The sequence below is a fragment of the Anthonomus grandis genome, chromosome 7 (genome assembly GCF_022605725.1).
Source record: "Anthonomus grandis grandis chromosome 7, icAntGran1.3, whole genome shotgun sequence".
Classification (NCBI taxonomy): domain Eukaryota; kingdom Metazoa; phylum Arthropoda; class Insecta; order Coleoptera; family Curculionidae; genus Anthonomus; species Anthonomus grandis.
In genome coordinates this window covers 34,463,488-34,486,333 of record NC_065552.1, presented here as the reverse complement: position 1 = coordinate 34,486,333, position 22,846 = coordinate 34,463,488, and the positions used below count along the sequence as shown (strand labels likewise).

Sequence of the window (22,846 nt, the reverse complement as noted above, 5' to 3'; positions counted from 1 at the left end):
AAAATTGTTAATTTAAATTAATCATTTTTTCATCGTTTACCTGATTCTTGTTTGGTGCGCTAACGATAAAGCAATACTGGAATTTTCATTTTGTAAAACAACTGGGGGACTTGGGGTAAAAGCGGCATCGGATTCTCCTCCGCCTGGTCTTGCCAATGTTGCAGATTTTCTTTGTTTAATATCAGGAACCAACACTTTTGCATCAGACGGATTGGCTGTCCGTCCATCGGGTTCACCTAATCAAAAATACAATTTATTATATTTAATAAAACTAAATATTAGTCTTACCTCTTCTTCTAACATAAGAGGTAAAAGCACCACCAAGCCGTTTGTGAGGTAAAACGGTTCTACTAAACGACGGTAGAATTCTTTTGGATAATATTTTAGTTGTAGGCGGTGGAGTGGGACATATTTCATTATCCGAATGAGAATAGTCATTATCCAAGGACGCAAGAGACTCTAAACTACTAGAGGAATCGATTGTTAAACTCTTTGGTGCTTCTTGCGTATCTAAAAGGGAAGAAATATAATAAATTCATTAAAATTAACTTAATTTATTTACCAAATAAGGCTAGTAGGGCTTGGAGAGTGAACTGAATATTTCTTTTGTTCGCTTGTTTTCCGGTTCGCAGAGTCACTTTGTCCTGTCCAACATCGCATAAATCGAATCCTAAAGAAGCCAGAAGTTCATGACAACCTGGTATCCTCCATAACCTAAAATGTAACCATATTTTATTTATATGTTGGCTTTTATTAAAATTGTTTTTTAAATATTGTCTTACCTTACGTTAAGTGGCACCTCAACGCTTTCATTATCAACACCTTTTGAAGAGATGTGAGACAATGCCAACTGAATGACTGCTATTATATCATCTGCTACGTCCGGGTTCGTTGTAAGTTTTGAAAGGGCTTGAAGAGATGTAGAGGAAAGGCCTAAAACAAATATGTTACTGAATCCAATTACAAAAAGCTTTTATTGTGTACCTAACAAGGCTTGTAAACTGGCAGAACATTGGGTAAGTCGTTCTTCTGGATCAGACTGAGGGAAAAATACACTGCTAGGTATACCATTAGAGGCAGGTTCAAATCTGAAGCCGACTGACATTAAAAGTTCTTTCCAACCAGTTATGTTTCCAACCTGAAAAATATTATAAGGTGGCTTTTCATTAAGTTTACACATATATAAATTTTTATTAACCAAACCCGTACCTACTTTTGAAATTTTTGAGCAATACCGAATTTTAATCATTAGAGAAGTTATACTACATTTCAAAAAGGTTGAGAGTAATAAAATGTAAATTTCCGAAATTTTTTCCGTCATCCATGGGCGTAGGTAAACTTAGTACGTGGTTAATGAATAAAGCAGGAAAAAAGGTAGGGAACGATTCGAACGCTATAAGAAGGGTACAGGTAGGTGCGATTTTTAAATAGTAAATACCCTAAATATTAAATACCCTAATTTGGCAGGTATTGTAATTTTCATTGTGCTTCCGCCAGGTAATCTGACGGATATTAATTAATAAATAGGGTTGCTAATAAAAACATAGCGTATACTTTTACCCAAATTATTTTAAATAGACTAAAACTACGAGCAGAAGCCTCCAAGGTTATCACCAATTTAAATTTAAATCCCCATAATATAAATATAAAATGAAGTGTATAGACTACGTTTACATTTTGACTTTTAGTATATAGTTCCAATTAGGTTCCAACATAAAATATTCAACTTTATATGAGTAAGATAGCTTTTCATTAACCGCCTTTACCATATACCAACTTTTCAAGTTTTTGGGCAATGCCGAATTTTAAGCATTAGAGAAGTTATACTACATTTCAAAACGGTTGAGAGTAATTAAATGTTAATTTCCGAGATTTTTGTGGTCATTCATGGGCGTAGGTAAACTTATTACGTAGTTAATGAATAAAGCAGGAAAAAAAGTTAGGGAAGATTTGAACGCTATAAGAAGGGCACAAGTAGGTGCGATTTTTAAATATACCATAATATTTAATACCCTAATTTGACAGGTACTGTAACTTTCATTGTACTTGCGTCAGGTAATCTGATGGATATAAATCAATAAATAGGGATGCTAATAAAAATATAGTGTATACTTTTACCCAAATTATTTTAAATAGACTAAAGCTACGAGCAGAAGCCTCCCAGTTTAAATTTAAATCCCCATAATTTAAATCTAAAATGAAGTGTATAGACTACGTTCACATTTTGACTTTTAGTATATTGTTCCAATTAGGTTCCAACCTAAAATATATTGAATTTTATATGAGTAAGGTAGCTTTTCATTAACCACCTTTACCATATACCAACTTTTCAAGTTTTTGGGCAATGCCGAATTTTAAGCATTAGAGAAGTTATACTACATTTCAAAAAGGTTGAGAGTAATAAAATATTAATTTCCGAGATTTCTGTGGACATCCATGGGCGTAGGTAAACTTAGTACGTAGTTAATGAATAAAGCAGGAAAAAAAGTTAGGAAAGATTTGAACGCTATAAGAGGGCCACAAGTAGGTGCGATTTTTAAATATACCATAATATTTAATACCCTAATTTGACAGGTACTGTAACTTTCATTGTACTTGCGTCAGGTAATCTGATGGATATTAATCAATAAATAATAGGGATGCTAATAAAAATATAGTGTATACCTTTACCTAAATTATTTTAAATAGACTAAAGCTACGAGCAGAAGCCTCCTAGTTTAAATTTAAATCCCCATAATTTAAATCTAAAATGAAGTGTATAGACTACGTTTACATTTTGACTTTTAGTATATTGTTCCAATTAGGTTCCAACCTAAAATATATTGAATTTTATATGAGTAAGGTAGCTTTTCATTAACCACCTTTACCATATACCAACTTTTCAAGTTTTTGGGCAATGCCGAATTTTAATCATTAGAGAAGTTATACTACATTTCAAAAAGGTTGAGAGTAATAAAATGTTAATTTCCGAGATTTTTGTGGTCATTTATGGGCGTAAGTAAATTTAGTACGTAGTTAATGAATAAAGCAGGAAAAAAAGGTAGGGAACGATTCGAACGCTATAAGAAGGGTACAGGTAGGTGCGATTTTTAAGTATACCATAATATTTATTACCCTTATTTGGCAGGTATTGGCAATTTTAATATCCATTTTGTTATACCTTAGAGATGCCTTATACTCAATTTAATTATATACATATAGTGTATCACGATTTACTGTACTTTTAAATCAATTTTTTTTTGAAAATACCCATCTGTTAAAAAATATACAAAAATAGGCTATCAAAAATAGAAAACTAGAGTTTTATCTATGGTCTCATGAACAGGACTGATTTGACCTTGTTTTGGTATCTTGGCAGAAAATTTGCATATTATCTACGTATCTAACACTAATATTACTTATATTTAAAGCATACTTTGTTAATAATTACGAGGGCGATTCAGATATATCGCTTAGATATGTCAGCTTCGAGTATGTCGCTTGCAGCTGAGTAGTAGTCAGCTCCGCATTTTCACCAATAATTTGTGCAGCTAATCCAAATTTGTACATTAATATATATCCTGAGTAAGTTTTTTAAAGTTTATTAACGTTACCCAAATAAGGCCGATGTGAATCCCAATTAATTACGGTTAGTAAACTACTCAATTATTAGAGAGTACTTGCGTAATGGCAAGAGGTAAGTCGACTCATAGTGACAGTTCCAACCGTACAGAAGAAGATCAAACCAAAAAACTAATAACAAAAGTTGTTTGTGCGAGTTTTATGAAAAAAATTAAAGAGAAACTGGATTCATCGAGTCCAAACTAAACAAACTATACGAAGTCATACATAAACTTAAGAAAAACGCATTGAATAATAAAAAAAAAGTCGATGTGATTAAAGTTCGCTTAAACGATTTGGAACAACTTTCAAAGAGAAATTCGGCGCGGATACAAGGAAGAGTACAATGAAGATTTAGGTGTAGACTTTGCAAACTTTCTACAAGATAATTTAGGTATTTCATGTACGATTAATGACTTTAACTACGTTTTTCGTATTTCCAAAAGTAATAATAGTAATTACGCTCCAATTATAGTTAGCTTTATCGGTGAAAAGAAAAAGTTGAAAAATAATCCTGTGTGAAGATTTAACACCCCGTAGATATAATTTACTGATTGAGGTCAAGAAAAAGTATAGTAATAATAATGTATGTTCTACATCTGGTAAAATATTTCGCTGGAATCTTGCCGAAATTTCAGCATTAAAGAAGTTATACTACATTTCAAAAAGGTTGAGAGTAATAAAATGTAAATTTCCGAGATTTTTGTGGTCATAGTACGTAGTTAATGAATAAAGCAGAAAAAAATGGTAAGAAACGATTCTAACGCTATAAGAAGGGTACAGGTAGGTACAGATTCTAAAATGCTTGAATGTTATGACTCCGGCTCAGTTAGAGTTAAGACAAAAAATGAAAACAACTCAAGCCATATAATAACTATATATAAGTTATAATATGTAATAACTAACAGGGAGTATTGCAGCGTGAAATGCTTAGTCCACAGCTATTTTGTCTTTACCTCTCTGATATTATATTAATTTTTTTGCCAGTCATGGCTCTCGGGGTATAAGTATTAATGGATACTATAATGTGATCCTTGTGCTTTATGCAGATTACTTAGTTCTTCTAGTTGACAGCGAAATCGAGATACAACGACTGCTTCCACTCTTGGAAATCAACTCGAAAAAGAACCAACTTATCATAAATTCGCAAGAGAGTAAAATCATGTATTTAAAAATCGGTCCTACAGCAATCTTCAATTTTATTATCAAAGACGTGTTCACGAAGTTCTGTTATCTAGTTGTCACTTTATCTTTTTATCTGCATATAGATCATAGGATAGTTTCAAAACTATTTTTAATGCCTCAGTAGTTAGTGCTTCTTCGGGTTATCGTCAAATTTGGGAAATAAGATATAGCAACATTCTGGATAGAGTTTAGTATTCTTTTTACAAACAAAAAATTACCTCTTTTCAGGAGTACATCCTCTGCACTTAATTGTCTTGAAACGGGATTAATTCACCTTAGTGTTATACGAAAATAGTTTGCCTAATATCTGATTTAATCCTCAATTATCACTTATCAATAATTCTAATTCCATTCTAATATATAGTGCTCTGATATTTAGTGCTCTATGACATCAGGATATATGGCTTTACTTCAAGAAAGATACACTTTTCTTGCAATTTTTAGTGGTATGTGGTCTCAAGAGGATCTAAACATAGCGCAAAACTCTAATGACATGATATTTTATTGTATATTTCCTCACAATGAAAATATTCCTGTAAGGCATTTAACTTTTACCCTTCCTTTGTAATACTCAAGAATTTTGTCCCAAATCGGACTAAGTAATAATATCTTTGGCAGATTTTCCTTTTACAATATTTCGATTTTACCTTATCGAAGTGAGATCTGTTGGGTGTATAATATGTTGGAACTGGAGACAATTCAGCTGCAAATAATCTGTTTTTATGTACCGAATATCGCTCAGTTATCACTTTCGTTATTATAACTTTATATAATATAACCCCGCAAAAGTCAAAGACTGTGGCTGGTGTTGTCTGAAATGTATGGCTTGTAAATGGTGTATTTGTTTTTTCTTTATTATATTGGTTGAAGAACAACTATTATGTGAATATACTTTAATATACCTTGTTAGAATTTAGGGGCAATTTATGAAACTATTGTAATATGGATGTTCTTTTTATTTTATTGGTGCGTTATTTGTGTTTTATACAATTTTTTTTACCTTAATCAAATATACCTCTTTTGCATACTAAAGGTCTAATTACTCTCTACCTGTTTGAAATAGACTATAGTGATATTTTGTTTGAAGTTACCAGTAAAAATAATAGGTTTTATGTTGTAGAATTTTAGGTATTTTATACAATGGAGACGACGTCATAAATACATTAAATCATAGAACTGACACACCAGGTTTAGGTATTCAGTATAATCATTTATTTAGAAGAAGCATTGCATCTCTCATCGACTTTTACTTTTAACTGTACTAAAGAGACCTGCTAAGCCTTTTAATAACTTATTTATACTTAATACGCTATTCTATAATGAATACCTTGGTGTTTTATTTAATAAAAACTTTATTTTTTCGGATTACAGCGCAGGGATTGATAACATTTCTGAGTTTTATACGTACGACTTGAAGAATGATAGTTTGTCATTAAATATATTGAAATTGCCGAACTGCTAGAAATACGGATATGCTATGTCTAGAGAGTACATTAAAAGAATACTTAATGATAAATATTTCAATTGACTTTTAAATTTTGTAAAATTATTTTTACTTTTATTTTATTTTATTTAAAAATTATAATATTGTGTGACATATAATTATGTAAATCCTGTAACTGGGTAATAGCCGATTTCATTAAATATCATACTTGTCTGCTTATTTTGTATTATAGATCTTCTAATTGATCGCGTTACAAATAGTTGTTACGCCAAAAATAGACTATGAATAATAAAAGTATGAATCAGTAATAATATAGTGTCTACAAAAATGCTTAATACCTTATTTTCAATGGACTTCTGCGTAGTATACATAGCATTCTTCTGCCCCCTATGAATCCTCTGTAGACTCTTCTCAACCAAATGTAAAGTAACCCTTAAGGCATCTCTACATTTTTCTGGAACTTGTAGAAGCTCACATAACGCTTGACCCATTAACGCTACCTAGATAAAACAAAAAAAATGATATCACTTTATTATTTACTTTGTGTTTAAATAAATAAATAAATATACGTTTACGTAAATATAATTTATTATAATATAAATTCAAAGTAAATTATTTTATAGCTCAATCCGCAGCTTGTCAATGATAGAAAATTTTGACGTAATAGACAAAAAGCAACAATAATATCCTTTATTTAACTAAAATAATTCAGTATCGGTAAAATGTGTTAAAATATTCAGGAAAATATGTCTAACTCTTATTTTTAAAAAAATCCATCGCCCAATACCCATTGTATTGTCGTAATTATGTAATTTTCGTTTTAAAGAAAAAAAATAATTATCGTATTGTCGTAATGATGAAATTTAGTTTTTAAAGTTTTGTTTGGGCCCCTTCTCATGTATTTTAATCTATTTTAACCTTGTCTGAGGCACTAGATCTATAAGTTGTATTAACAGAACCCATAAATTTGTTATCCCTGATGATGGACATGTTATATGTCGAACATATCAGATTTATATTTTTTAAACAAATTTAGTGGAGGATGACCGAAGTATCTTTAGTTACCCATTGACCTATTAACTCCACTGCACTGAATGGACTACTTCTTCAATTTTATAAAAATTTTTTAGTTCACAATAGGCTTAATTCAATATAGAAATTCCCTGTATATAAGCGGAAAATATTGTACAAATCCTATACAAGCTCTAGCTATTTTTAGAAATTCTTACCTTATTGGAAAGCCTCACGTTTAATCCAATTAGAACGAACCCTGCCCAATTAGCGGGATGTGCAAAATGCTTGGTGTGTTGTACAGTTTGCATAGCCTCGCTCAGAGCCTTTGCAGCTCTTGTACCTTGAAGCATTGCCGAATAGAAGGCCCTTAAATATAATAAATAAATATGTAGGTATTAATAAATATGAAAAATATACCTCAAAAGTATCTTGGTAGCCGTTTCTGGAACTGGCCAAAGAGACACTAAAACTGCTTGAGCTCCAGCTGCTATTAAAGCCCTAACTAGGGCCACCAAACCGTCAGATGTTGCCCAGCCTTGCTGATCTTTTGTATGAGAAGAGCTTATCTAAAATATTGGATTTTTTGTTTAAATACATGGAAAAATAGTCATCTATAGAATTAAAATGATACTTACTACAACTAATTTAGCTGAGAGCTTTAATGATAAAATATCAGCCGCACTTAACAGAAATTCGCTCAAAGGAGGTAGTTCAGCCGCTATAGATACATCGGTATGCTCATCTTCTTCTAGAGCGTCTGTTATATAAAGGCGTTTTGATGGAGTTTGTTCTAAGACCTGATAAATACATTAATATATTACCAAATATTTGATATAACTCAAACTTACTTCCGCCGGACTTAAAACTAAACTGGACAACTTCCAACTGACATGAGTAGCAAAATGAATGCACTCGGCGTCCTGTATTTGGCTTATTATTTGCTCTTTAGTCGCACTATTTCCTAATAATACTTGAGTCTGTAGAAGTTCAGCTACCATAGTAGCTTCTTGCTCCGCTTGGGGTATATCTTTCCAACCGTAGTGATCGGTTACCGCTAACGGTAACTTGGGGTTACCTACTATTAAGCTTCTTACCTAAAAATATTTTATTTTAATAATAGTAAAAAGTTTTTATTAATAAATCGACTAACGGCTTGATCTGTATCTTGTTTCCTTGTACGTCCAGACTTCAAAGATAATAAATTAGGCACGACTAGAAGCGAGAATCTTTCGCAGAGATATTCGGAATTTTCATTGGATGACCTAAGCACTGGGAATGGTACTAAGTATAGATCGCCTTCGAGTACCAGGATGAGCTCTCTTTTATTGGAACCATTTTTGGAATTCGCTAAAACGTTTAATGTAATACATATTGGGTTTTTCGTCTTAAAAAATTTTTTTTACAATACTTGAATTATCTTATTTTAATTATATATTAAATTATTTATAAAGTTAATTGGAAGTCAGGTCAAATTAAAATTTTAAAAAGTGAACAAATAACAATGATTAACCATGTAGCGCCTGGCAATAATAAAACTTAAAGGCTTAGTTTTATTTTACCTCATATCGAATTGACTTAGAAAGAAGCATAATTTATTTATCGTTTGTAAGTTATTATAGGTTGCAGGATAATTCCTTTGATATGTCATTAATTTAATAATAAAAACTGGTCATTAAAAGAAAATAGTATTTTAGTGATGCTTTACATGATGATAAACACCTAATGGGTGTGAGGCATTTCTGTTTATTTGACAGGTGAATTTCTAATTTTAATATACTGATTTTTAACTATACTTGGGTTACCGAACAGATGGAGTGGTCACGTGATCGTTCTGCGCCGGAGGTGTGGCCCAGAGCCTCGATAGGGTTCATGACTTGGGGTTTTATTTAATTTTATTAGTCGAGCGGCTTTAGATCGTTTTGGTTGAATTTTCTGCTATTCGAATATTTGAATATTCGCAATATTGAAAAGTTGAGTTTGTGTTTATTTTTTTGTTAATTTGTTTGTTAACAAATAATGGCTAACGCGCCACGTACGCCCCCATTGTCACCCCCCAAGAAAAGAGTACGAAAACATTTGACCATTGCTGAAAAGGAAGTGATTATGAACAGATATAAAACATGTGCCAGATTATGATCATAAAATTATATTTTATAATGGCCGGGTTCATCAGAAAAAAGCGCTCCCTGAGCGCTCGATTGTTGCTCAGGTATGACAATTTTTATTGGTCCTTACTATTATAGGCAACACTTCCAGCGCTCAGGTAGCGCTCGGTTCTGATGAACCTGGCCAATTACACCCTAAATGTTTGACCTGGCACGATTACTTAAAAGGATTACCTATCTCTTTTCGGTAAACCCCAATATATTAACATAACTTTGCATAAAAAAATACTTAAAAGGGATTATTATATCATTACCTGGCAGAACCTCAAAATCGGTTTGGACCCATTTTACAGGCGACCGTATTATATTTAAAAAAAAGCTGCTTACAAAGCAAAGCTGTACGGTAAAATAATTTAAAATAAGTAGGCATATTTCTCCTCGTCTAAATCTGCCAAGGTTGCATCGATGGGCGGGCCTATATTTCGCGCACATTTACTCCATCTGTTCGGTAATCCGACTATAAATACAAATATCAAGGGAAATTCTCTAAAAAATGGTTTAATCGAAGAAGTATTATGCTATTATGCTCAACTGTATTTTTATGTACAATTTTTCATAAATATTGATGGTATACCCCTAAAATATTGACAAAGCCAGTACACCTTTCCCTTGAAAATTTGAATAAGCATGTACACAATGTGCCTAAACCCCTTAGAATATTGACTAATCACGTAACCAGTGTTCTTTAACCCTGAAAACTTGACCAGAGGAGTGGGTTTTAGTGGGTCAGGGCATGGCCAACTCCAACCCCACACTACCCTCCCAAAAAAAAAAAAAAAACTTAATAGGCCATTCCTCTATTACAGGGCACCAAATCTTGAAGAAATGAAGAAATTTTACAATCAAGTAGAAGAAATTGCTGTTGTTAGTTAGGATTGTTTAAATTTATTGTTTTTAATCTAATGACCACCTATTATATAAGAAACCGTAATGATTTCATCGTAATTGATGCAATACTCTACAGATGGTAAACACTATTGTGAATAAAAGTTTTGTTGGAGTATAATCATTTAAAAGATTAATTAATAATTTTCTTTTAAAGTGCTTTATAATGAATATTTATTTACTGTATGTATTTTACTTTTGTTTTCATTATAATACCTTTAAATATTTATGTATTCAATTACATTATAAATTATAATTATTTTCTTTGTAGCTTTTATGCTCAATAAATATACATTATTATTACTGTATCTTAACAAGAAAGTAGGAATTTTATTTGTGGCTTTTCTTTTATCGTCTTTATCCGTAACCCTAGACAAGGGACCCTAAACAGGTACCAGCTTTCCAGGTCAGAAAGCACCTGGAATCTGCAGTAGGCAGGAAAAAACACTCAAAAATTGGGTCAAAACTCAAAAAAATATTAACTAGAAAATCCCTTAAAAGAGGAAAATTTACTGTAAAATTGTTTTGAAAACTAATGATGCAAAATCAAAAAAATCGATTTTTGGCCCAAAATTTACAGCGGATAATGCAGGGAAATTCTCTAAAAAATGGTTTTAATTGTTTTGCATTGGTGATTTCACTATTGCGTTGGGTTCTATGTAAGGATGCCTATAAAAAAACTAGAATCCCTTTTTGCCCTAAATGGCATATTAAAGAAGCTATGGGTGATTCTTTGAAAACAGCCCAAACTTGGAGCTCAAAAGTTTCAAAAAATCAAAATTTTCAAAAAATGAGAAAACAAATTTACCACGAGGTAGAGCATTAAATTATCATCAAAAAACCATTATAACATTTTTTTTAAGATTCATAATAATGGCACAAAAAATTTTTGAAAATTAAAATTACTCAAAAATGCCTCAAAAAATTGCTATAATTAAAAAAAAATTGAACCAAATTATAATTGGCCTGAGGGGGAAAAATGCGTTAAAATTGCTATAAATAAGTTCGCTGAAAAAAAAATCAATTTTTGGGTCGAAATTTTCAGGGTACACCCTCCAGGGAAATTTTTTAAAAAAATGTTTTTTTTTGTTTGTTGGAAAATATATGAGGCTGAGAGAAAAATTGTTTTAATAAAAGTTTTTGGGCTTGAGAGATGCTCCACTTTGCAATATACCTTATAATTATATCTATGACCATTTTCGAGAAAATTCACGAACACGAATTTTCAATATTTTCCAATTTTCTATGGTATGGATATGTAAGGAAATTTAGTGTTTTTATTTTTGCGTTAATTTCTATGCAAGAGTGTCCAAAAAAAAGCTAGAATACCTTTTTGCCGTATTTTTTTTATTAAGGGAACTACCAAGGATTTTTGAAAAATCGCCCAGGAAAATTCTCCAAAAAATGGTTTTAATCTTTTTTTTTTTTTTGGAAAATCTATAAGGCTGAGAGAAAAGTTGTTGGGCCTGAGAGGAACTACAATTTTTACAAAATTTCCAAACCCAACCCAACCTAATTTTCTGGAACTATGAGGAGGTGTTTTTACTATTACATTCAGTTCTATGCCAGAGTGCCTAAACAAAAAAAGGTCGAATAACTTTTTATAGGGTTATATTGCAGATTAAAAGAATACCTGGACACAGGTTAAATTTTAAGGCCAAAAATTATATTTTCAATAAATCAAACTTACCACGAGGTAGAACATTAAATTAGGATCAAAAAGGGTTAATAACATGTGTGATATTAACGCCACAAAAAAAATTTGAAGATTTCTTTTCCCTCAAAAAAAGCTGCATATCCAATAATGAAATGGAGGAAAATAGCTTAGAATACCATAAAATACTTTTCTGAACCAAAAATCTTAATTTAAAAACAAATCGATTTTTTTTTATTTACATTTAAATTTCCAGGAAACACCCCAGGGAAATTTTTAGGACAAAAGCCTTAGCTCGGAAAATCTTTAATCCAAAAGGACGTTTCGTCATGCCACATACATCCCCAGGAATTGTCAAAAATAAAAAATGTACTGAGGCTCAAATGAAGCGTTAATAACAACCAAAAATCTACAAGAGATACAAACAAGCAACGAACGATAAAAGTCTCTTTTATCTCTCAACCTGCTTTCGTCCAAATTAGATCCTACTCTGTTTCGGACCTCTCTTTCATATATCGGAGCCAAACGATCACACGGCGCGTAATGAGTTACATTTAATGTTCAAAGTTGTAGCAAACATTTATTATATTTTGTTACCAATAAGTATATTTGTATTTTTTTAATATAGTATATTTTACTTTTATGTCATTGTATCAGTGTCTCTCCTTCACTTGTAATCGAGTTAAGTATTGCTTACTAAATTAAGTAAAAAACACATTACAATAGAATTCTTATTTTCAAACTACTTACTTTTTAATGTAATTTAAGATTTGTGGTTTAACTATATACCAAAATCATGATTGTAAACTTGCTCAGCTAATTGTACTTACATTTGGATGGCAAATAGTCTTCAAAAGGTTGCAGAAGTAGCGTATACAAGGCGTGTAAGCAACTAGGCCCTTTCCATGTTTGTCTTTTCGTAATTCTGGTGGAGCCCTGCGCGCTATTGCTAGACCGAGTGCTCCCTTGAAGGGAGGCAATCGATCCTCCAACGCTTCCCAACGAGAAAAGCGAGCTCAAAGAGTAGTTACTTGAATTCATTAAATGATGTCTATTCACCATCCGAAGAAAACCGGTTCTTTCTGATAACGTGTCATCCATATACTGATCCTCGGTAATAGTAGTACAAGGACTCAACTCCAAACCGAGACTATCCCTAACAGAATTAACGAGCTTTTCAATAAGTCCTGCTCCGGAAGGAATCGGATCCGTGTTGTCATTATTGTCGGTTTCTTGAGTTTCCATAAGTGGTGCAGAGTGGAATTTTACAACGCCTTAAGATCAAAAAGAATTATTTGAAATATTTATTAAATATTTATAAATCAATTACCTTTAGTAGGTAATATAAGCCAAGCATATAAATATCCTGCGACAATACTATAATACAAAGCAGCAGCTCGTTGCCTATTCACAATATCCTTTAGATTATCCACCGTACTGAATCCCAGCAAATCACTTTTTATGTTTTTATTCTTTTTGGAGTCACTTACACCCTGACGTTCTAAAAGCAGATCTACAAATGCCCGGTTTCGTCCACGTTCTGCTATCACTAGAGCCTCGTCTGTTCTATTGAGACCTAAAAAAAATGTTAATTTTAAAATATGTTAAGTATTATTATTGCGAAACGTGTAATTACCAACTAAGATCTTTTGCAGCACTTGATAAGTTGATGACTGCAATTCGAATAAAGAAAGTTTATACTCAGAGCTACTCCTTGTTTCTCTTCTAATATTTTCTAATAATTGACTAGCAGACTCTAATTGCTTCTGAGCACCGTCCAAGTCACCGTTAGCATACAGAGCTAAGCCCAATCTATTCCTGATTTTTGCCTAAGAAAGGAAAATTATAAAGATGATAACTGCAATAGAAACTAAGGTCTGACCTCTTCATCACGTCTTCCCAGTGCCTCAGCAATACATAGCCCTTGGGTCAGATAATTTATAGCTTGAGAGCGATTTCCGAATAACTGATGGACTCTACCTAGAGAGCTATAGGCTAGAGTTTTTGCGATTTGATCGTTGGTACTCATCGCTATAGAGAGGTGTTGTTCCTGATACCTGACTGCTTGATCTAGGTTTCCAAGGGCTTCGTATACGTTACCTAGGGATAATATATATAAAAAAATGTAAAAAAAATGTAAATATAATTATACCAATATTTCCACACGCTCTACTTTGTAAATTAGGCATATCAAGTTGTTCGGCTATTTCCAAGTCATTTTGATGATACTTTAGAGCCATTGTATAATCTCCCATTTGATGATAAACGTTTCCCAAACCGCAAAGAGATTCTGATTCCATTATCTTGTCATCTTGAAATATTACAATAATAGTCAAAATTAATGTAGGATTAGTTATAATCTATCTGATTTACTAATTTAAATTATAATTTGTTTGAGAATGAGAGAGTTGCGCGATGCGCGAGATTTCGTTGAGGACGTAGCAATTGAATAATGTGATTGGCCAGATACGAAAAGTGCGTTAAAATCGTTGTGCAGCAATGCGTGCGCGAAGGTGCGACGGTAAAAGTTGAGTGGACTTGATTGTGTTAGCCTTTAAGTAGCAAACGGCGAGAGAGGCAAATATCACTAATTTTGGCAAGGCGTGCCTAATTAAAGAAATACAGATAAAAGACGGTTTATCGCGTATTAAGGTGCGTCCAGACCATGCGCGCCAAGCCGCGCTGAGCATTTGTTAACGTTGCGGAACGTTAGCGAACATAATTTAGTCCTTGCGCGAGAAACATTCAAGCCGGCTGCTTCGCTCTGCAACATACAGTTGTTTGTCAATGTTCCAATCCCCTGCGATTAGTTGTTTGGTTTTTTAAAATTTTATGATAAAAATTGCTCGGTAAATAGATAGTTTTAATATTAAAATAGGAGTGATACTGACATTGCAATTGCCGCCACTGCATTTATTTTAATATACGATCTTGTTAGGAAAGCTCAAAAAAAGAAAAGAAAAGGCTGGTGGACAACAAGGAGAGTCGAAAAAAATATTGTGGAAGCGATTTTAGCGACAATTTAAAAACTATTGCCGAATGTCATTTGAAGACTTTAAATGTCTTATAAATTTAATTGGCTTCAAAATACAGAAACCTGATACAAACTACAGGGGGGCGATTACTGTTAAAGAAAGATTGGCTGTTACCCGGCGATTCCTTGCAACTGGAGATTCATATGCTAGTTGAATGTATCTGTTTAAAATTCCGAAGCAAATCAGTTCAAACATAATTACTGTGGTATGTGAAGTATTATGTAAGCAAACATGCATATTTAGGCTATTAGCTCTTTCTTGTCAGGCATCATACTTTTTGTTTTTTATGTGGTAATTGTTATTGGTTGGATCCAATAGTTCCGGCTTAGATTCATGAATATTTATGAACCTAATTATTTTTTGTGAGACCTCTCGTCAAACATTCCTAATCACACGATTACCAAAAACAGTCAATGTGGATATCGAACACAATTAATACGCGCACGTGAAAAAAAACGTATGTTAACAGTTTACTTCATAAACTTCGTCCAAACTCACCGTGCCAAGACGCGCACGAGCCTCGATTTTCTTTTGATGTACTGCCAATTGGCGGAACAACAACGAACACGCGCAAGGAACATCATTGGTGCGCGTTTCTGCGAAGTTTCTCATCCACACTGAATGCAACGCAACTTTGCAAAACGTTTTGCGCAGTTCGGCGCGCTCGGTCTGGACGCACCTTAAGACGAACGGTAACATTATAACAAACTTAGACGGGGTTTATTGTTATAATTACATTTAGTATAGTCCAAGGCGCGACCTTAATTATTTATATTTAAGACGTGGATTAAATGTACTCTCGTGTCTTAGCTGTTATAGCCGTTAGATTTTGGTTGTTTGTCGTGGAAGTGTAAATCAAAAGGTTGTCAAACATTTCTCTTAAAGAGGATTGGCAAAATTGTATGTTCAATCGGAAAAAGGAATTAAATCTTGGTTAATCTGGAAAAATAAACTTTTACGAGAATTTGAGCAAAATATTAGCAGTGCATAAATTGCTTATATGATTAGAAGAAAACCATTTTCTGAATCTGTACAGGAGTATACACTTATAATGCGTGAAATTGGAAGACGTGCTATGATTGAACATGAAGTAATTATACAATATATCATAGAGGGTATATAGGGTGTTTCTTCTGATAAAATAGCACTATATGGAGTTAATACAACAATATGAAAGACCTACATCAATATGTTACATAATAGTAATGTATACTTACTTAAATCTCTAGCTATATTTTTCTGATGTTCCAAACAAGATACTGCTTGTTCCAGATTACCCAATGTAGCATGTAGCTGGCCTAACTCACCATATGCAGCTGCTTTAGCTTCCGAACTACCCAGTTCGTGGCTAACTACGAGACGTTTCTCCAAACATACTAATGCTTGTTGCAGGTTACCTAATGACCTATGAGATTGTCCTGAAAAACACATGTGTATTTTAACACCAAAAATAATAAGTTCAAAGAATCTACATCTACCTAAACTTCTATAGGCCCTCTCCTGATCTCTAGAATTCTTCAGTTTCATTGCTATACTTAAATATTGCTCATGACATTTTACTGCTTCTTCTGGATCACCTAAGGCATCGTAGCAATCTCCAAGATTACCAAATGCTCTGCCTTTATCCATCTGCGCAGTGCACGTTGATAATCGTTCCAGGGTTGCCATCTGTTGCTCGAAAAACCCTATAGCATCTTCGTAATAACCCATGTTTAATCTAAAATAGATCCTAAACTAGAACCTAAAAATACTAACTAATATGACTTATATTTTAAATCTACTAAGAAAGTTCATATTCTCTTCAATCTACTTTTCCATATATCTATCAAAGGACTTGATAAAATATATTATTGAATTTACCTAGCAATTCCTAAATTTCCATAGGCCTGTGCCTCTACTGCACAATCCTTAAGATCCTGGGCCCGTCTAAGTTGTTCCTGGTAGCACTTAACTGCATGTGTATAATTTCCCAAGGCCATATGAACTGCTCCAAGATGCCCATGTGCCCTGCACTCACCAGATAATTCCGACAGTTCTTGTTGCAACGTTAGTTCTTGGGTGTGGTAGCCTGTAAATGACAGATAATAAATGCCATTATCTTTTTATTGGTAAAAAATAGAATGAACCTAGAGCTTTATCCAAACGTTTCAAAAGCCTATGAGCAGTCCCTAGCGCACCGCATGCGGCAGCTTCCATTGCACGATCCCTGTTACCTCTAGCTAAAGCTAGTTGCCTATGGAACATTTTCACTGCCTCTGCGGTTTCTCCTAGTTTTATTAAGACATCTCCTATATTACCTAATGCTCTAAATTTGCCTATAATAAGTAATTTGTTTGAGGTTAACGAATTAATATATGAATTTAGTGCTATTACCTGCAGAGTTATTAGTCATATGGGCAATAGCTAAGAAATACTTCTGGCACTCTAATGACGTATCTAATTGGCCAAGCGCGAGGTGAGCTAAGCCTAGATTACAGTACGCTCGTCCCATATTCATTTTGTCTTTTAAATCCTTTGCTAAAGCTAAATCTTGGTCGTAATATCTTACAGCTTCTCTGTAGTTTCCTATACAGTAGTGTGCATAACCTAAAATGTTTTAAATTATTTTATTAATTTAAATAATCAGAATGGCTAGATATTGCACACAAAACATTGGTTTTATGTATTATTAGGAACAGTTTTACTCACCTAGGAAATGACAAGCCTTCGCTTCACCTTCTACATCAGATAACTCTTGGGAAAGCATCAGATATTGCTCGTAGTAAGGTATGGCTTCGGCAAATTCCTTTCTCGAACTCAAACAGTTTGCTAAATTTAAAAGGGCACATGCTTCTCCGGCAGTATCTTTTAGTTCTCTCGCGATTCCTATAAAAATTTTGTAATCCTTTATCACACAAAACTTGGAAACAGCTTTAGTTTAATTCATAAATTTATGTAAACTACGCAAATAGATTAAAACATGAGACATATCACAATAGAGTTCTAAAAGATGCATAATTACAAACCAGAAATTTTAAAAGCTGCACTAGACAATGTTCACAATCCCAAATCATAAGAAATCCTCAATAAAATTTACCGAATTAATAGTAGGCTTTTGCAATCAGCCACCTTCTCAATTGTTATTTGAATATTCCTAACAGTAACGATATATATTAATACTGTCAGAAAATATCGACCTTTTTTGTTAGGGTTAAGGTAGGCTGGGGAAGGCAGAGAAATTATTTCCTGCTTGGATACCAAGGATTGTGAATGGTAAACTTCGATCGAATCTATAAGTAGATTAAGCAAGCAGTCTCGAGGAATGAACAGGCATTAATATTTCTTCCTGGAAAAAAAGCGGCCGGCAGAAAACCTGGGAATTTACCCCACAAATGTACCGAATGGCCCTTTTTTGGTTTACAAACAACAAATGAAGAATATAACTGCCAAAGTGTCCCCAGAAGATAATACCGTACTGAAGATGGGAAGGTTCAAATAATGAATGATAATCTATTTTGCCAATCCATGGGCCAAGTTCATGAATTCACTGATTCTGATAGCAAAGCATCCAGATGTTAATTTATTAGTAAGGTATATGTACTAAATTGAAAAAAAAAGAAATTTGAGCTTTTTGCTTTTGATTTGCTGTTCCGTTTATTCTTAATTTAATTGTTATCTAGAATAGAATACCAATTTTGTCTTTGTAGTATCTAGTGATTAAAATTGCACCAAGATTTCACTAACTGGAGATCCTCCGAAATGATTGTATAGAAGTAAACTGGGTCCAAAGCCTGCCACAGTATTGTGATGTCATCTGCGAATATCTTTCACTTGTCACAAATTGGGAGATTAGCAATATCATTACGCCTGGACCCAGAACCGAGCTCTGTGGAACGCCCCATTTAAAAGATTTATACTTTGAGCAATAAACAACAACAAATACACGTTGACGCCGACCAAGCAGGAAAGATGTAAACCATGATAGAGAATTTCCCTTCGACCCATACTGGTTTAGCTTCCGCAGCAGAATATCATGTCCAACACAATCAAATGCCTTAGCCAAATCAGAAAAAAACTACCGCAGAAACTGAACCTCAAAGTGTGCATTTTTGGGGATGCTGAGTATGTGCTTCGTAACCAAATAGGTGGATTATGGTCCGACCTATAACGGCAATTATGACGGTTGACAGTGCCGTTTAAGAAAAACGAAGATTCATCTGAGAAACAAACGTTAAACACATAATTGGGATTATTTAATGCTCTTTCACTAGTTATTTCACAGAACTCCAAGCGCCGATTCTCATAGTCTTCATTTATTTCATGTACCAGCTTTAATTTATAGAGGTGGAAACCTTGAGTTTTTAGAATCCCTTGTACACTTCCCTGATTTTCCTCTTTTGTATCTACCTTCAAGTACCTCTTTTGTATCTACCTGCTTTGGAGACCTGCTGACAGTGATAGAATTGCTATAAGTAAAATTCAGCTGTCAATTAGCAGTGATTCATTACTCCATCATAAATAATTTTACTAACCATGAAATGACCGACATGCACTTTGTTTATGGATTAGCAAATGGAAATGCGGAAGAAGCACGAGGAATTTACCAGTAAAGATATCCTAACAGAGTAATTCCATGTGCAAAAACATTTAGAAAACTACATGCAAGATTATGTGAAACTGGGAGTTTTAATAAAAATATGGGTGGTGGAAGACCAGAAACTATAACAACGCCTGAACTGGAAAAAGCTATACTTGATGCGATAGAAAAAGATCCTTCCAATAGTATCAGGAAGATTGCACTGCAGCTTGAAGTCAGTTCAAAAACCGTTTGGAAAGTTCTAAAAAGAAACCTCCTGCATCCATATCACATACAGCTTGTACAAACTCTACTGCCTCGGGATTTTCATCCAAGATTAATGTTTTGCAGGTGGTTGATTCATACGATGGCACACAATAATAATTTTCTACCAAATATTTTATTTACGGACGAGGCAAATTTTTCAAGAGATGCTATTATGAACTTCCACAATGATCATTTTTGGGCCGACGAAAATCCCCACGTTATTAGAGAAACTCATTTTCAGCAACAATTTTCGCTGAAAGTTTGGATAGGAATTATTGGTGACTACCTAATTGGCCCATTTTTTTTACCGGCAAGATTAACAGGTGAATCCTACATGGATTTCTTGCAACACCATTTACCCACTTTATTAGAAGAAGTACCCCTACAAGTAAGAGTCAACATGTGGTTTATGCACGACGGGGCTCCAGCTCATTTCAGTGTTCTTGCTCGTCAGCATCTCGACGTCATCTACCCTAATTGCTGGATTGGACGTGCAGGACCTCAAAATTGGCCGGCTCGCAGTCCTGATATGAATCCCCTGGATTACTATTTATGGGACCATCTGAAGGCTCTTGTTTATAAAACTCCTGTTCTAGATGTGAATGACTTGAGGAATCGGATAATTGTCAATTGCAATATCATAAGGGATACTCCCGGTATTTTTGAGCGTGTCAGACACTCAATGATAAATCGTTTGCAGTCGTGTATTTTATCAGAAGGTGGGCATTTTGCTCATTTACTTTAAGGTCGAAATTGTTTATCGAATTAACTGGTTTTTATTTCATGTTGTCGTCCATGGATAATTTTTAGAATGAGTTAAAGATACTTTAATTTTTTTTTTCGAAAACAAAGCCAGATATGAAGATATTAAGATAAGATACGAAAAAGTTGTATTTTTAGTTGCTTAAATACAAAAATAAATAAAAAGCTGCAAAACAATTATTGGCCTTGTTCTTTTCTCAACAATAAGCATGTGGTGCCCACTGACACGCCACTGGACCTAATAATTTCAATCTAGTTACAGCTAAATAAGTGTCTTATAACTTCAAATAACTGCACCAAATTTCAACTAAATCGGTTTAAGGATAGTTATAGTATTTTTAAAATACCGTTATTTTTTTGAACCTTCATCGCCCTGTATCTCAGAAACAAAGCAACTCCCGACATTCACAGGAACTTTTTTTCATAAAACGACCTAACGATTCACTCTGTATAGTTTCGTACCGTAGTTAGGAAACACCTTGTATAAATAGTAGAAGCAATGTGGCATAATATTGAATTGCTGTTGACCAGTAGTAGCCGATACCGCCGTTTGCGCAGATCGAGCCAAACAAACGTAGCGTCGCGCGTGTTTCTTGATTTAATTCACGCTAGTCCGGCCGTGCTCTGTTGCCAAATGATACTAAACTTATCGGCAGTTCAAGAAATTGTAAGAAAAATGCCTGAATTTTGTATTTTCATTCTCAAAGATGTATTAAAATCGATGTATCTAGAGACATATAGAAGGATTTTTTATTTTTTTATTTATTATTAAAAGGTATTTACCTTTTTTGTTTTTAAGTAAAAAATCAAAATTCTAGAAATTAAGAAAACTACCACCTATCAACTCTTGAAAAAAATATGTGTATTTCATTAGTGAAAACCGCATTAAAAAAATATCGTAAAATAAAAAAGTTATCCAGGAAACAGAAATTTATGGGTGAGTAATACCCTTAACCTTAAAGTGTGCAAGCCCTGTAACAGATGGAATCTAGCATCATTTGTTGAAATTTTTCTCGATAAATGAAAGGATACGCTTTTTGGCGAGTTTTTCTATGATTTAAGACATTGTGGATAAAAGGGTAATAGGCCCAAAGGAAAAGGAAGGATAGTCTAGTAGACCATCCTTGCAAATGGGGATAATTTTGGCTGTTTTAAAATCCAATAAAAATAATCCTGTCTTCCAAGACCTGTTGTTTGCCTCTACCAGAACTAGTTTAGCTGATATGTGCAGATACATCCCTTTTCTATTTGTTATGCTACATTAGTTGCCTCTATACTTTTTTGCTGTGAACTTCAATTAATTTACAGACAAAACCCAAAACCACCGATGAGACCGTCGAAAGAGAACTCGAAACCAGCAATTATGATAACAAGAGGATAAGAGAACTACAACAGAAGAAGAACAGTAGAGATCGAACCGCAACCAAAAACTTCAACAAGTTATACTAGTTTTGGTTTAGTTAAACCCGAAGATCTAATTTCAATTCTGATAAATACAAGTAAAAAACAGAATCGTGGAAAAAAATTAAAAACAGCGAATTTAGCACAGATATCCATTTTTGATAGGTAAGCTGTTCTGTCTGTCAAAAAGGGACGCAGAACTCGTGTGCGGGAATCGATGAAGAAGATGATGAAGTAGTCTTTATTTGTGGATTTTATCAATAATCTTCTAAAAGCTTTTTGTAGGAGAAATGCATATTTTGCGATAAATCATATTAGCTTTAATAGGTTTTAAGTTTTTTAAATAACAGACTTGTTTTTTATATATATAACTCTTAAGACAATGCCCTCCACCCTCCTTCATACCTTAAGTACCCCTTTTTGCCCGCCTTTCCCTACCCGTTTTAAAATCACGACTTACCCTTATATAAATTGCCAAATTATAGAACACTCGTAACATTTCAACTTACCCAAATGGGCTCGGTAATGTAATAATGCCATATCGTGCGCTCCTAGAGCCTGGTAAGCAACAGCCAAATTTCCATGAGTACTTGCTTCTGAACTTCGATCATGAACTTCCTAATAAAATTAATAAATATGTAAACGCAAAGTCAACCTTTATAAATAGGAGTTACATACTTTGCTAATAGTCAGTTCCTGTTTATGGTACTTAATTGCTGAATCATAAAACCCAGCAGCAGAATACGCGTTTCCAATATTACCGTATGCTCTACCCATTCCTGCTCTATCTTGTAAATTTCGGGCTATCGACAGGTGGGCTTGGTGGAGTTTTAGGGCAGCATCAAATTCACCTAAACAGTTAAACGTGATAAAATATAA

At 33.6% G+C, this 22,846-nt stretch overlaps 1 protein-coding gene across 3 annotated transcripts in view; it reads right to left on the bottom strand.

Moving 5' to 3' along the window:
• The window catches only part of LOC126738600 (tetratricopeptide repeat protein 28), a 45,954-nt gene that overhangs the window by 5,504 nt on the left and 17,604 nt on the right, over positions 1–22,846 (bottom strand). For all 3 annotated transcript variants that reach the window (XM_050444005.1, XM_050444006.1, XM_050444007.1), the window contains 24 exons: positions 22,646–22,818; positions 22,477–22,585; positions 17,671–17,847; positions 17,356–17,568; positions 17,109–17,297; positions 16,843–17,050; positions 16,461–16,699; positions 16,200–16,400; positions 14,100–14,258; positions 13,830–14,047; positions 13,584–13,776; positions 13,278–13,523; positions 12,778–13,221; positions 8,394–8,590; positions 8,092–8,337; positions 7,879–8,040; positions 7,661–7,809; positions 7,459–7,609; positions 6,568–6,729; positions 985–1,138; positions 783–933; positions 563–714; positions 289–510; positions 41–236 (listed from right to left, as the gene is read on the bottom strand). In XM_050444005.1, the coding sequence (XP_050299962.1) occupies positions 41–236; positions 289–510; positions 563–714; positions 783–933; positions 985–1,138; positions 6,568–6,729; positions 7,459–7,609; positions 7,661–7,809; positions 7,879–8,040; positions 8,092–8,337; positions 8,394–8,590; positions 12,778–13,221; positions 13,278–13,523; positions 13,584–13,776; positions 13,830–14,047; positions 14,100–14,258; positions 16,200–16,400; positions 16,461–16,699; positions 16,843–17,050; positions 17,109–17,297; positions 17,356–17,568; positions 17,671–17,847; positions 22,477–22,585; positions 22,646–22,818 (4,711 nt within the window). The remainder of the gene's footprint in view (positions 1–40; positions 237–288; positions 511–562; positions 715–782; positions 934–984; positions 1,139–6,567; positions 6,730–7,458; positions 7,610–7,660; positions 7,810–7,878; positions 8,041–8,091; positions 8,338–8,393; positions 8,591–12,777; positions 13,222–13,277; positions 13,524–13,583; positions 13,777–13,829; positions 14,048–14,099; positions 14,259–16,199; positions 16,401–16,460; positions 16,700–16,842; positions 17,051–17,108; positions 17,298–17,355; positions 17,569–17,670; positions 17,848–22,476; positions 22,586–22,645; positions 22,819–22,846) is intronic.